We start from the raw sequence: 14,702 nt of genomic DNA, 5'->3' as shown, positions 1-14,702 counted from the left end.
AGGGAGCGGGGTGATGCCTGTGCAAGCAGCTGGGATGCCTCCATTTCTGCAGGAGAAACGAGGGGATCACATACAGCCCAGCTGCTGGCACCTTGCTTAGAGCCTTCCTCATCCTTCCCTGCTTGCAGGTCCCATGTCCTGCTCACCAGAGGCTCAGCAGCAGTGAGGGCTGAGGTAGGTCTGCATGAGCACAGAAGCTGTGAGGTGTGGACCACAATCAGCACTGACCACAGCATGCGACTGTGAGCCAAGGCAGTGGGTGATTCAGGCCTTTCACTGCTGAAGCAGTGTTTGTGGCTTTTTTAATAGTCAGCAGTGCTTGCGGGCAAGAAATATGCAATACTATGAACAATATTCAGTAAATAATGAGATATTCCCAGATGCACTTCAGGCCAAGTAAAATATGCAGCTGGGCCAGATGACTTAAATTTTCCAGCTATAAATTGCAGCAATTCTCCAGCTGTATGCAGTAAAATACAAGTGAAGGGCTCTCCCTTCAGATCTGGTATTTAAACTTGTGGGAATAATGGCTCTTTTGAAAACATACAGCCCTAAAGAAAAGATAGCATGATTTGAGGATGCTCTGGGAGTGAAAACGAGATGGACAACAGGTGAGAGTTGCTTAGACAACTTTATTTGTATTCCCACTCCCCAGTAACTGGGTTCTGTACCCCTGTTCCTTGTGTAAGGACTTCCCTTCCACCATGCAGGAAGGAATTATGTTTGTTCCATAATAAAGTCTGTCAACAAAAGCTGTAAACATTGAATCAGGTTGTTTTTTTTTTTTGTTACCGTTTCCTCCAAACACACACATTATATTTGTACCAAAGAATTTTTAGGTAACCTTTAATATCCAGTCCCTGACATTTTTTTTCTTTAATCCGAAGCATAAATACCTTGATGTGAATGACTTTTTGACTACTGTCTGACAGAATCATCATACTTCAGCCCCTGAGGAGCTTCTTGCTTAGAAAGTTCTGGAAACATGCTCTGTTATGTAACCCACAGTGGGTATAAAGCCCTTTGCAAGGTCCACTTTTTGGTCTGAGATCTACCTGCTTGTACACCTTCAGCAGTACAGAACCAGGAGCTCTGCAGCGTCTGGCATATCTGTGCCTTAACAAAGCACCGTGCACCTGCGCGCTGTGGAGAAATGCTTGCAAGAACAGCTCTGTGCAGGTGGAGCGTGAATGTCAGGGTGTGCATTTTTCTTCCACTTCTGTCTTTGTGTTCAGCCTATAGCGCTGAGCATGAGTTGAAAGTAATGCTGCAATCTGTTAAGACCTGCCAGCTCATTTTAATAGTCTCACTTAAATGCACAATATCTGCTCAGCTCGCTTGGCTTGGTGAGCGTGGTGGAGGTGAGCAGGTCCTATTTTATCATTAAGACTCTTTCAAGTAATGCTTTCTTTTGGCTTACAAATAAATCAAGGACAGCAGTAAAACAAGAAAGGAAAATAAATCTTCTGATTGATTGCAGACAGAACAGATTCTTTCAGCTCCTTGCTTTTTATGGTTGAGTTCAGTAATGGCACGTAGCAGTTTTTGCACTTTCCTAGCAAGCTGTCCGTGCTCTCATTCCAAACCATGCACGTGACATTCTGCAGCTGGGAGGATCCTACGGACCCGATGCGGTACTTCTCAGGGATATCACGAGCAAACCCAGGCCAACTCACAGAACGTGTCATTTCCCTTCTGAAATGTTCTGAAGGATTTTGATGAGGTTCTCTAAGCCGAAAATATAGCCGTGGTCCGGCCCGTCGTAAGTGGTGTGATTGCATTTGGAGCCTTTAAAAGTGGTGTGGGCAAAGTCTATCATGCGGACGTCGACTCTGGAGTGCGACGTGGTGCAGTTTGTTTTTTGGAAGTGCCCCTGGAGGTGATTATCCAAAGGCGCTGTGCTCTCCTTGTGCTCCAGTCCATCGTAAATGATGAGAAGTGAGCTGGAGTAGAACCTGTAAGAGCTCTGCTTCTTAATGACGGAGAGCAGAGCTTTCAGCTTCTGAATGATGGGCTCCAGGACGTCCGTTCTCAGGTGGTTGCCATTGCACAGGAACTGCTGCAGGGTTTGCCTGAATCCCTCGGGTGAGAGTTTCCTTCCGTAATATTTATCCTTGCAGAGAAAATGGCCAGCATCCGCTTGGTAAACCTTGGGGAAAGAGAGCAACAATGCAGATTCAGTGGCTGCCTTGCCGTTCAGTTTTTTCACATGCTCTGATTTCATCCTAATTTAAACATTTCGGATCCAGGCTGAGAAATGGGACACGGATCCCCTGCAGTGGAGCAATGCTGGCAGTGCACTGCAGGCTCCTTCCTCACTGAATCCCACTTCCTGCCTTTTCTGGAGATTTAAACTATTCAATTTAAGCCACTGGTGCAGATTCTTTTTGCATTCCAATAAATTACCCCTCTGTGAAACCTGTAGAGCTGTAAGTCATTGCATGTCATTACTGATTTATAGCATTTTCCCTCTGGCTACGTTAAGAGTCTGCAGTAGTACAGCAATGCCCCAGCTGTGTTCCTGCTCTCAGTACAAGCAGCAATAATGCTGTTTTCTTAAACAGAGAGACAAGAAGATGTAGACAGAAATTTGTATGTATGTGAGGCATTGGTAATCCTGAGTAAGAACTGGAAGAGTGAATTCAGAATTAGCTCACACACCAGTTGTATTTTAAAGGATAATCTGCTCAACAGAAGGATGGCAGAGACCAGGAAGGGACACAGCATTCGATGCTGTTTACATTGCTGTGCATGTTCCTTGTAATCATCATTGTCTTAATTATCCTTCAGGCGCAGCGGAACATTGTGACACCCGCTTGAAAACCGTGAATGGAAAAAATGTGTGGTTTCAGTTTCTGGTTTCGGTTTCTGGGAAGGAGGGCAGTGATTTTAATCAAGAGGAACCATAATATTTAGCAGGAAAGAAACCCTTCCTTCTTGCAGCAATGGGATGAGGCAGCTCAGTGAAGGCATGTGTGGGGCAAGGGATGCCTGCTGCTTTTCCCTGTGTCACGAGCTGAGCACACAATAGCAGATGCTGCTGCTGATCCTCAGCTGCTCCTATGGACAACCACCACCTGTGTAAGTAATCCCATCTCCAGAAGTCAAACAGAGCACGGGGAAAGGTTTGCCCTCCCTGTGTCATATCCTATGCTGTCCCTGAGGCATCCTGATTAAGGATGGGATGCACAATCACATGGGTGGCTCTCGCAGTCTGTACTTGTTGGCAGAAACCAATGGAATGAGTTCAATTTACACCAACAAAGGGAGAATCCCTTCAGACCTGCAGTGTGGTTTCAAGCTGTGCATTGGGCGAACACCCAGAGGAGCAGGGCTGCCCTCACCTGCATCCCACAGATGCGGACGCCCAGCGATGCGGAGGTGCTTTGTTCACACTTCTTGATGTGCCGTGCTTTCTTCTCCTCCGAGGCATCGTCCCCATGCTGCCGGGTTCCCATCTTTAAGTCCAGGATGCAGGGGTAGCTGTATTTCGACACCACGTTTTCAAGCAATAGAAACTCTGAACATGAGTTAAGGGAAACCCAATACTTTTAAATTCTAATTGAAAGAGGTCTTAAATCAGAGCAACTGCTGACGCTCTCCATAATAGCTCACAACTATAATGAGACTTTCTGAGCCAATTTTACCAACATGTCATTGCTATGGGCCCCTTGCTGCTGATTGCAGTTAATTTACTGTAGTACAGTCCTACCAATTAAAGCAGCAACAGCTCCATTCTCCAGTGACACTGTAGCCCAGGGCTGTGGATCCAGCACCTTTCCTCAGCACTGCGCTTACTCCAATGGGTGTGGGGGAAGTTGTTAAACTATTACTCACATGACTGGTGGGTAATGAAGTGTAATAGGAAAATAAAAGGCGAGGCAGCTGCTAATTCCCATATAGTTGTGTTTTTTAAATGTGTGCCAAGGGGATCTTTGACTTAAGCTTGGATGTTCTCTTATGGGAAATGTTTTTTTTCCTTCTTATTCAGACAGTGGGAAAGAAGGGTGCGTGCTGCTGCAATAAACCATACCTCGATTATGAGCTCTTATCTGCAGCCAAGACAGTGCTGGAGGAGAGAGGGGAAAAAGGATACGATGCAGTTTGTTCTCGTTATACTTGGAGGACATGCGGTTCAGGTGCTGTCTGTGACAGTGCAGTCCCCAGGGGTTGGAGCTGTTTTTTTCTGTCTGGTTTCTGTTTGCATCTTCCAAAAGTGAATCTGTGCAGTACTGAAGGTCTGTCCTCAGTCGCATCCTGCCCGGGCAGCTAGGCAGAGCACACAAAGGAATGTGTTTGCTTTATGAGCTCCAGAAGAGAATACTCCCTCTCTTCCCCCTCCTCCCTTTTGTAGAACCTCAAACTTGATAAGGTAAATTTTCTGGGGCTCTCAAAGGGAACTTATTCATCATGTCCAACCTGCAGAGATCTTTTGTTACTCCGTAAAAGTAATTTTCAGAAAGGCAGCTATTGCTGGATGCCAATGTTTTCTTTCATTATAATTTCAAAGTGTGCTTGGCTCCTATGAAAAGCACCATTCATAGCATCAATGCCCAGGGATCTCTATCTACCAAACAGGCACAACACAGGCAATTGTCCAACAATGGGAATGCTTCCCAGTTTAGAGGGGCTGGCTTTGGGGAAGGAAGGGGGGGGAGCAAGCAGGATATTTGCTCTCCTTGCAGGGTCATCTGTCAATCTTGCCCATCCACAATCCCTAAGAGCTCACACCGGGGGCTGTGCTTTCACAGGAGCAATACTGCACCCTTCAGTCACAGCTGACCCAAGCCTTTTCTGAACCAATTTGAGATGAAAGATGTCTGGTGGAAAGCCTCTGCAGGGCCTGAGGTCGGGCCGTGCTTGCGAGCACTGCGATGCCCATCAGAGCCAGCCAGGGATGGGGACAGGATGGAATCCCCCTCGATGTGCAGTTGCTGCGTGGCTGCAGCTCTGTCTGCTTAGTAGCAATGTGCCCACTGTGCTCAGCATCTCATCTCGTGGGGCCTCCTCTCATTTTGGAGCTTGCTGTGTTTGGAGGCAGCAGCTTTAAAGCAACAGCATCTCAGCCATAGCTAAATCTTCTTTGCTCTGCCCACAGGGAGGAGGTGAGCCACAAAGCCACCGTGCTGGATGCAACTTTTGCTCTCCGAGGCTGGACTTTGCTTTAAACCAGTTGTGCCACCAAACCCCTCCTGCTCACACCCCACCGGGACCGGGATGGTTCCAGGCAGGGACTGGGAGAACATCAGCAGGGAGCATCCTGCCCTCGGCACACCCTCACCTGTCCTTGAAGGTCTTGGTGAGCTGCGTGTGGCACCTCTTGACGAGCTCGGTGCCACTGCTGGTGCCGGCAGCCCACTTGTATTTGTGCCATATGTCACTGCTGGTGTTGTCCAGGCGGCCGCAGCCCTCGGGCTGTAGGTTGGGGCTGGCGAGCAGGGTCAGGTTGCCAAAGCTGTCCTTCTTGAGGTGCACCGAAATGACTCCTGCAGGGAAGGAGGCAAAGCAAACCAGAATGGGGTTAACCCCTGTGATACCATGGGTGCTATGAGTCCTCCTGGGCTCAGCTGCTGCCTCGTACTTAGGTGGCCTCATGCTGAGCCCAGGCTGATTTGAGACCCAATAAACACCATTAGTCTGAGGCTCTGCAAAACGGCCATGGGCTTTTCTAATATTCCCTCCCCTCCTTCTGTGAAACCTGCCTGCTCTGAACACCGTATTCCTTCATTCTCTGTTCCTTCAGGCTCCATTATGCAGCAGCTGACCCAGCACAGACCCCCTGCCTTGGACCAAGAGCTCCTGCCTTATTTATGACGAGGGATTTAGGTTGCACCTTTGAGCACAGGGCAAGGTTGGAAATGCTTTGCATTAGTAGAAAGCAAAGGGAGAGTTGGGGAACAGGAATTTTACAAAGACAACCAGCATGCCAACTGCTTCATTTAATGGCAGAGCCCACAGGAACAAGGGCAGAGGCATGCACGTGGGCTGGCAAAGCTGCAAATGTAGGCGATGCCCATATATTGTCATGGATGCGTCCTTCCCCCAGCACCAAAGACCAGGATGATGGCAGGGACTGGATCCACACGTGGAAGAACAAGACTGGTGATTATTAATTTCCACTCTCTGTGCTCAAAAACACCATTGTGTATTTTAGCCATGCAGTTTTCCCTGACTCTAATGAGGATCACAGGGCACAAATGCCACTCAGCCCATCACATATTTAGCCCATCTCAGCCCATCCCTGGCATCAGGAGCACTGCCTCCGCGTGTCAAATGACAGCACAGGAATGGCCGTGCCTGGCGCAGCAGACGGCTCTGACCTTTCTGGGAAAGGCTGATAACAGCAGTCCTTTGCTCAGGGCAGCGCTGCTCCCGCAGCCTCTGTCAGGGCTGTCTGAGCCTCTCAAGGCAGCGCAGGCACTTTTAGAGCATCGCCCTTTCGCTCTCGGAGGGGATGCAGCCACGTGAATCATCCCGCCCCAATGCTTTCAGGTCTGGCTGCAGCAAGGCAGATCCAAACAGGATGGTCAGGGATGTTGGACCAACAGAACTCAGCTCTGGAAGGAGGCCCCGTTTGCAGCACATGGAGCTGGGTTGGGTCCAGCTGTCCCCAGGGTATCCTCGTGCAGTCTGTTAGTCATGGAAATGCGTCTCTGCAGCGTACAAACAAGGCAGCTCTCTTTGCCTGAGCCAATTTGCCAAAGCAAATAAATACACAAACTGCCTTCTCTCCATTTGAAGCGAGATTACAGTGAGCAAACACAGATGGGAGGATTTGCAGGGCCATGGCTGCTGGGTTTTGCTGACCGAGGGAAGATTCCCTTCCATGAGATTTGGGGCGCCCATTCCTTCCCTGGTCCCACACCTCACAGACCTGCAGGTCCCTCTGCCCCGCAGCCCACAGCCATTCCTTCCCCTCACTGTAAAAATCAGCATCACTCCAACTGGCACGCCATAGAGGTTGGGTCAGATCCATTTGCCTTGAGCTGAAATGAGTGCGGAATACACGCAGGCTGCTCTGCCCCTGAGCTATAGGGCTGGAAAGCTTAATTAGGGGGTGAGTAATATTTTCAGCTCTCTTGGTCCTTTGCTCGCAGTTATCACAAGTTCAGGAGCTGTGCTCCCAACTCCCAGCATCACCCACATGATCTCTAGCAACATCCCACTTGTAGGAATCCATATTACAGATTTCCAAGAGCAAGCAGAAGTCCTGCCTGCTCCGACGTTGCTTTGGGATTTCAGGGGAGGTGGACATGAAGAAAAGAAATGTATTTTTTGCCTGAATAAAAGCGAACGGAGTCCTCAATTCCAAACGCAGCACTGTGCACTACAGCAGTGGGTAACCTTAAAATCCGCCCCAGTTCCATGCCTGCAAATCAACAGAACTGTGCTCATTTACACAGTGCTGACAGTCTGGCCCTAAAAGCATTTATATAGCATGAAACGATGAGTTCTTAAATACCTCACATTAACATGAAAATTAATGGGGATATTTTCAAAGGCAAGGGAACGTGATCATCTCCTTCCACCTGAGAACTGCTTTTGTAAACCCACATCTCTGCCTTAAAATGACCTTTGTTTCCCCATGTGCTTCTTTTTGGGGTGAGCAGTTTTGCATATGAACACTCATCATTTTCTCTTCTGTTGCAAGGAGAAAACACCTATCTGGGAGCAAAGATGTCCGTAGGTCCTTGGCTTGCATTGTCACTCACAGTGCAATCCCATTGGGTTGGAAGGGGTCAAAGGCACCCTTGCTTTTTAAGCATTCACCCAGGTGTGAGGTTTGAATGGTGACATTTGATCAACGCCGTGCGTCACATCAGCATCACACAATGAGCCCTGAGCAATCCCCCAGCCTAAGAATAGAGGTGAGGAGTGTGGATGCCTATGGGTGGGGGTGGAGACCTCGGGGTTGTTCCCACTGATGCTCATCACCCCCATGGGAAAATGTTGGCCCTTGGCAAACGTTCCACCTCTTTAATGTGCTGGGTGTTTGGGGCTGGGGCAGCTGGAAGCAGGGAATAAAGTGTGTCTCCCTGATGCCAAATTGAAGGAGAATTGCTGTTAAATTACCCCTATTGTGCTGGGACTTGCACTAGAAAGAAGAGAGGATAAAAAGGTATTAATAACCCCTGAATTGATAAGCTGGGAGTGCTTAATGTCTTTATAACAGGAACGGAGCAGGGCTCAGCTCTCTGGCACTGAACCCCGGCACCTGCTAAAGGAAATCGCTCCGAGGAAGCCTGGTTTTTTCTTTCTTAAGCATCTTTTTAATATTGCCCCATAAATCTAGAGAGGCCCCTGACTTTGTGGGGAAGGGAGAGATTGGATGGGAGACCTCAGCCAAACTCGAAGCTCCTTTTTGTACCGCTGAAGGACCAAGAGATATTTTAAGCTTTTATGTGACAGCTGAGCTTCTCGACTCTCAACAAACCCAGGGTCAGGAGCAGCAATACGGAGGGAGGAAGGAAGGGGGGCATCTTAAAAGAAAAAGAATTAGGAGGAATGCACTTGGACCATCTTGCACATCAAGCGCTGCATTTCAACAGCTAAATCTGAGACACATGGACTTGAGTTTTGTCTCTGCTTTTCCGGGATCAGTGCCTCCAGGAGCACCACGAGCAGCGCCTGGTGGAGCAGCCGTCAAAGAGATGCTCCGTCCCCCCGGGCTATTTTTGCCTCGGTATGTCATGCTGGCTCTGAGGAGCGTCTCTACCCGGCTCACGCTGGTGCCAGCCCTGCCCCTTCCCTTGCTCTCCTCCTTTCTGATGCAAACCTTCACCTCCTCTAACACCGAAGGCCACGGGGCAAAGGCACCCCTGAGCCCCGCTCCTGCTGCCGGCCCTTCCTTCTCACACCGCGATTTCAGAGCAGCTCTGCTCTGTACTGTGTGGTCCCAAGTGCACGGGCAGCTCCTGAGCTGGAACCTGCAGCATCTCCTTAGCAAAAGGTCAGCACAGTGCTTCCTAATTGGGGTTAATGAAACGTTAACGGCATGGAAAAAGAGGTCTATTTGAGGACTAGCACCCACAAAGGAATGAAAGGTATCCTGCACACGCAGCCTGCTTTGACTCGCCGTTACAGAAATAGGCAGCACGTCTGCCTGGCTGCAGCCCTTGGAGTTGGCATGGCAGCACGGGGCAGTTTGGCGTTGGCCACGCTCTGTGTCACTGCTTTTCAGCCTTCCCACACCCGTGGCATCATCCAGCAGGTCCCCAAAGCAAGCCATGGGGGAGGAGGCAGCCACTGCGCACCCAGCCAGCAGCCTCGCCAAGCACAACCTGCTCTGCACAACACGAGGGGCTCCCAGCTCAGACCCAGCCCAACCAAGCTGTTCCCCCGTGCCATCCCAGCCATACCTTTGTACTGAGGGGTGAACTGCCTCATGGCCAGGGGCAGCGACTCGTAGAAGCTCAGCTCCTGTGAGACCAGGGGTTTGCAGACCGTGTGCTCGTCGTACTTCATCATGCTCATGTGGCCGCCCACCTGGTGCACGAAGGGCTCCAGGAGCACTGCCCTCCTGCCCTCGCTCTGCCCCACCATGCTGCTCGGCGAAGGCTGTGGGTCAGCAGCGTGGGGACGTCGCAGTGTGGGTCATTTCGTGCCCATGCAGCTCCTCGACGTGGTGTCTGCAAGCAGAGGATATGGGAGAGCGTGAAGGCGGGGGTGGGGGATGTACCACTGCAAAGCCACCGCCTGCAGTGGGCTGGGAGCAACCTGGCCTCGTGTACAGCACGGTGCTGGCGGGGAGCCCTGGTGTGACATGTCCCCAAAAGCCCTGATTTAGACCCGTTGGGGGCAAAGGAAACAGAAGGGGATGACTGAGAAGAGCTATCAAATTAACGCGGCAGCCTTGTGAAACCAGCTGGATCAGGGCGTTCCTTGGCCCAGCAATGCTGGGATATTAATATGCTGTATTAATAACTGCCCTGCTGTGAAACAGCCTCAGTTTGCCCGATGAGACAGTGCTAATGATGGTCTTAGCCTTTCCCCAAGCCAGAACATTCCCTGTGAATGAGGTTTCTTAATAAAGCCTCTGCAAAACCCCCATCCTTGCACAGCTCCCCACCTCCCTACGCTACCAGGGGCGTCAGCAACATTCTCTACACCTCTGAGAGCACCATCAGGAGGGGATGTTCCCAACCGGTTAACACCGTGGCACTGGAAATGCTTCCTGCACAAGCATGGTGTGAGGATGCATCACAGCAGCACCCACAGCTCCCACCTGAGCACATGGATTTGGGTCCCCATTCCATCCCCAGGGAAGAATCCTCCCATGGCTGTGGCAGGAGAAAGGAGCTGGTATAAGGGGGGGAGCAGTAAGGTGGGAAAGGCACAGATGCAGAGCAGCAGCACCTCAGCTTTGCTCTGTACCCAGCAAACACTCTCCCCTCTTTGCTTTACTCTTTGCAAGGGGCTGTGGATGCTCTTGCTCTGCAGAGGGCTCCTGTAGCCACTGAGACAGACAGAAAGATGGCAAAGCTAACATTTGTGAGGGTTCCATGCCATCAGTGTTCTAAAATCAGAATAAGACATTCCAGACCCCAAAATGTAACTGATGGGGAAAAAAAAAGACTGCATTATCCTTCCTTTGAGGGCAGCTCTGCTTTCCTGCAGCCCTCCCAAGGCAAAGTGCTGACATGGGAGGCTTTCCCCATACTCCTCCAGCCTGGGGAGCTTGGCATCCTATTTGTTCTTGAAGGAACCCAGTGCAGTAAATGTGACACCTCTAAGGTTTGTTTCCACGCACCAAAGCTCACAGGGCTGTCCGTGAGCACCACCACCTTCCACAGCCAAGTTCAGTAGCCAACAGACAGCAAAGCTTCTGCACCTGGAGGAGTCGGATGCAGTGGGCTGGTGGCACAAGGGGAGAAGGAACGCTCCTCCCCGCACAGCTCACTCCTTCAACATCCCCCAAGGTGGTTTTTCCCCCTCTCTTCTCTATTCTTTCATCACTGCACATCTCAGAGAGAAATCTCTGCTCTACAATTAGCAGCACCAGCTCAGGGGACAAAGCCGACCCGCTCAGATGAATGCTTTGCAGCCCAGGAAGAAAGCAGCACTTCATAGACTTTCTAGAAGTAAATAAAAGCATTTAGCATTGCGTTCAGTTGAAGCAGCTTTTAAAGAGGATTTCTCCCTTCAAAGATGAAGGTTTGCTGGATTTTGTATTGTTGTTGTTGAGAAAAGCAGAAAGCAAAGCAGCTCACTCCACACAGACTTCGAGCTCCTCTGAAATGGGACACTGGGAGTAGCTCTCATCTGACAGCTCGAGTGGTCGTGAATGCCAACAGATATCCACGGCACTAAAAATATACTGAATTGCTGATTAATCTGTGTCCCTGACAATAAAACCCCAAACCCTGGGTAATTTTGTCCTCCAGCAAAAGCGAGACAGCCGCGCAAGCGCTGTGGGTGGAGATGGGTCTGAATATTGGGGGGGTCTGCAGTGCTCACTGGGCAGAGCTCCTGGGGACACAGCCTGCCAGGCTCCGTTTGGGGCCCAGCATCAGAAGGCGCAGTGCAACGAGCTCTATTTACAGCACAGCCTTAATGCAGCCCGATGGAACCAAGCAGATGGCGTTCTCCAAGCGCCCACCCCATCCCACCCCACTCACACTGGGGTGAAGCACAGCCTGGTCCTGGGAGCAGCTCTGCCCGAGGGTCCCATTGCCAGGAAGGCTTTGGAATATTAAAAAAGAAGAAGAAAATCACCACGAAAACAAGTGCCCGTCAGCACAGCCCCAGCTCAGTGCCAGCACTCCGGGGCACCTCGAGGCGCTGTGCTGCGCAGTCAGGCTCTGTGCACTGCATGGTGCTGCTGGGTTGGGTTGATGGTTTTTATTTTATTTTATTTTATTTTGCTTTAATTAAAAGGCAAGAAATGAACTTGGCTGTTAATTTGTGGAGATCCTCATGCCTGCAGCTCTCATGTTGACTGGGATTCCTGGCCAGCTCCCACACCCAACACCAGCACAGCCTGCAGGAGCGCTTTGCGAAGCCCAGTTACCCCATTTCTGTCCAGTTTTTGGCCTTGTGCCTCCAAGCACCTCAAAGCATTGGCCACAAGGAACATCCGAGTGCTCCCAGCTCTGTGTGCTCCCGAACGGGGCTCACAGCAATGGGCCCCTCAACCACAGCCAAAGTCAGCACTGTGCCGGCAGCAAAATGTTCGGCTCTCGCAACGAAACCCTGCTCTAAGCACCCCATAAATCCTGATGTGCAGAAACCCTGAGCTCTTTTATCTTGTATTTCCTTCCTTGAAAGAAAATGACGTTCATAAACTTTACAGCCAGTCCCTGTGTCCCTCATGAATAAGATGCAAAGATGCAGTTTGCTGCACCAAAGGATTTATTTGGCGGCTCTGCCAAGCGCAGGGTCGTGGGTAGGGGGGAGGAGAGCAGAATTATCCTGGATGGAATGGCTGCAAAAGCATCCAACCCCATGCTGGGATCTGAGCATGGAGATGCACAGTACCCACGGTCTGCAGCACCCAATGTACCCACAAATGGGCAGTGGGATGGGGACGTCACCTCCCCATATCCGCACGGCTCTGGGATGCACGCACTGAGCTGCTCCTGAGCCCTGAAAATAATCAGCTTTTCCACCACCACTATCAGTTGTTTCCAAGAAACAATTCTGCACCGATCAATTGCTTGGGCACAGATCAGAGCAACGTAAGCACCCAAACTCTATCCTCGCTCTGGGCTCTGACCTGCCTGTGCCCCCCTGACCTTCCAGCCATTAATTCTGGGATCTGTGCACAGAGACCTGGCTCAGAACCTCCCTCCACTCCCCCATGCTCCTTAGCCCCACAATACTGTTGAGCCCACTCCAGCACAGCCCCGTCCAGCCTCAGCCTTGCACTCAACCCCCTTCTGCCCCCCACCAACCCACCCTGTGCTTTCCAGCAATGCCATAAAGCCTTTGGAGAACTGAAAGCCAACCTTAAACCCTAACTCAACCCTATAGCTAACCCAATGCAAAGCAATGCAATGCAGCCAAACCCAAAGCCACGATTCTCACTTTGCACACACCCCGGCTCGCTGCCGTCCCCTCGCTCCCATCCCTTCCCACAAGCCATGGCCATGCTTGGAGCACTTCTAACACCACTCCTGGTGCCTCCAAGTGTTCAGCCATCCCCTGTCCCCATCCCTCACCTGCTGATCCAGCCGCTGGCTCTGGGAGCTCAGTGCTGCTCAGTGTCGCTCGAGGATGGGAAATGAAGGAGCGGAGGGAGCCTGCAGACATTTGGGCCATCAGCTGACACTGCAACATTTCTGGCAGCACTCCGGTATGTCCAGCTGACAGCTGAGGTTGGGAGGGGGAGAAAACAGCCCCTGGTGTTAAAGGAAAACAAAGTCGTGGGGTGAGGTTCGGGCTGAGGGAGTCACGTGTGGGGCTGTGCAAAGCATGGCCACACTGCCTCCATTGTGCAATGTCTCCAGAGGGAAATAACTGCAGCTTTATTCTGGTGCATGCAAAGAAGTGATGGTGGTGTAGGGAGCAGGCTGGAGCCTGCTGTGCAGCTGGGATGGGGACAGGTGCAAACCAACCCTGCAGCTGCTTGCTGTGGGAAATGGCTTGGGATGATGCAGGGAAAGATGGGGCGAAGGAGCTGTGAGCTCAGGGAAGAGGCAGCAGAATGAGCGGGGATGCTGAGGATCAAATGAGTCGATGAGCTAATGGGGCTGAGAATGGAAGAGGTATTTTTGGGAAGGGGTGAGCCGTGCTGTGCCCAATGCAATGCAGCAGCTGAGGGAATCGGGGCACAGCGCCCGGCCCCACCAGGAGCTTCATGCAGGAAACCAAGACAGGGAGCAGAGTGGAAAAGTCCCAGAGCATTTCCTGCCAGCGCTGTGGGGACAGCGTGTGCCCCACGCTGGGCACCTGCCAGGACCCAAACAGCCCTGCAGGAACCTCGCATGCTGCAGCCAACCTGGCACATCCCGATGAGACCCACTGCTATTTTGGGGTACATGCAGTCTGGGCACCCCATGCTCACCCCATCAGTCCCAGTTCAAGGGCAGCAACAAATCAGTGCCTGCAATAGGGATGGCACTGGGAAGGGTGGGAAGGAACTCTGCTGCTGAGGAACCAATCAGTGGATGCAGTAATTGCCGCTAATTGGAGGGGAGCAGACAGGGCCGAGCCCAACTTCGCCCTGGGAGCCCTGCACAGTGCTGGCACACACACCTCCCCTGTGCAGAGCCTGCCCTGCTGGATGCCATATGTATTTTTAATGGTTATATTAATTGCAGTGATCTCATTTTGATGTCAGGAGCACTGCAGCGGTTGCTCCGTTCAAACCAGCACAACTCGAGGCTGCTGCATCCCAGGAGGTGCCCCCACCACAGCTGCAGAGGCAATTACTCAGCCCCTTGTACAACACAGAGCACTCTAAGGGGAGGGCAAGCCCACCTCATATTAAAACTATGCTAATTAGGAACTAATTACAGGCACACAAGGATATTATTACCCCAGCCAGCTTGAAAGCTGCAGCCTCCATCAGATGGAGATGCGACCCCATCCATCAGATGGATATGTGACCCCAAGAGCAAATGCCCCCCCCTCTCAGACTGGGATGCCACTATCAGCTGAGCCTCATGCATTCCAGGCTTAACGTAGGAGTGGGTTCCTTAGTAATGTCCACACTGCAGAAGGACCTCGGCCCAATGTGACCTGGCCACCCGCTGAGTGTT

General features: G+C 51.2%; 1 protein-coding gene and 1 long non-coding RNA gene across 2 annotated transcripts in view; one reads left to right on the top strand and one right to left on the bottom strand.

Moving 5' to 3' along the window:
* Nucleotides 1-612: 612 nt before the first annotated feature.
* Nucleotides 613-13,297, bottom strand: IP6K3 (inositol hexakisphosphate kinase 3). The gene is made up of 6 exons (XM_003214176.4): nt 13,161-13,297; nt 9,360-9,629; nt 5,282-5,486; nt 4,097-4,269; nt 3,345-3,520; nt 613-2,149 (listed from the first exon to the last, which is right to left on the bottom strand). Exons 2-6 carry the CDS (start codon nt 9,541-9,543, stop codon nt 1,685-1,687), a joined length of 1,203 nt encoding a protein of 400 aa, XP_003214224.2. The 5' UTR covers nt 9,544-9,629; nt 13,161-13,297; the 3' UTR covers nt 613-1,684.
* LOC109371081 (uncharacterized) overlaps nt 13,154-14,702 on the top strand; it is a 5,713-nt gene continuing 4,164 nt past the window's right edge. Inside the window, exon 1 of the long non-coding RNA XR_002121756.3 lies at nt 13,154-13,294. This is a non-coding gene — a long non-coding RNA (uncharacterized LOC109371081). The remainder of the gene's footprint in view (nt 13,295-14,702) is intronic.

The sequence above is a fragment of the Meleagris gallopavo genome, chromosome 28 (genome assembly GCF_905368555.1).
Source record: "Meleagris gallopavo chromosome 28, MGAL_WU_HG_1.1, whole genome shotgun sequence".
Classification (NCBI taxonomy): domain Eukaryota; kingdom Metazoa; phylum Chordata; class Aves; order Galliformes; family Phasianidae; genus Meleagris; species Meleagris gallopavo.
Note: the sequence above shows the minus strand (reverse complement) of the source record. Positions and strands in the feature narration are given on the sequence as shown.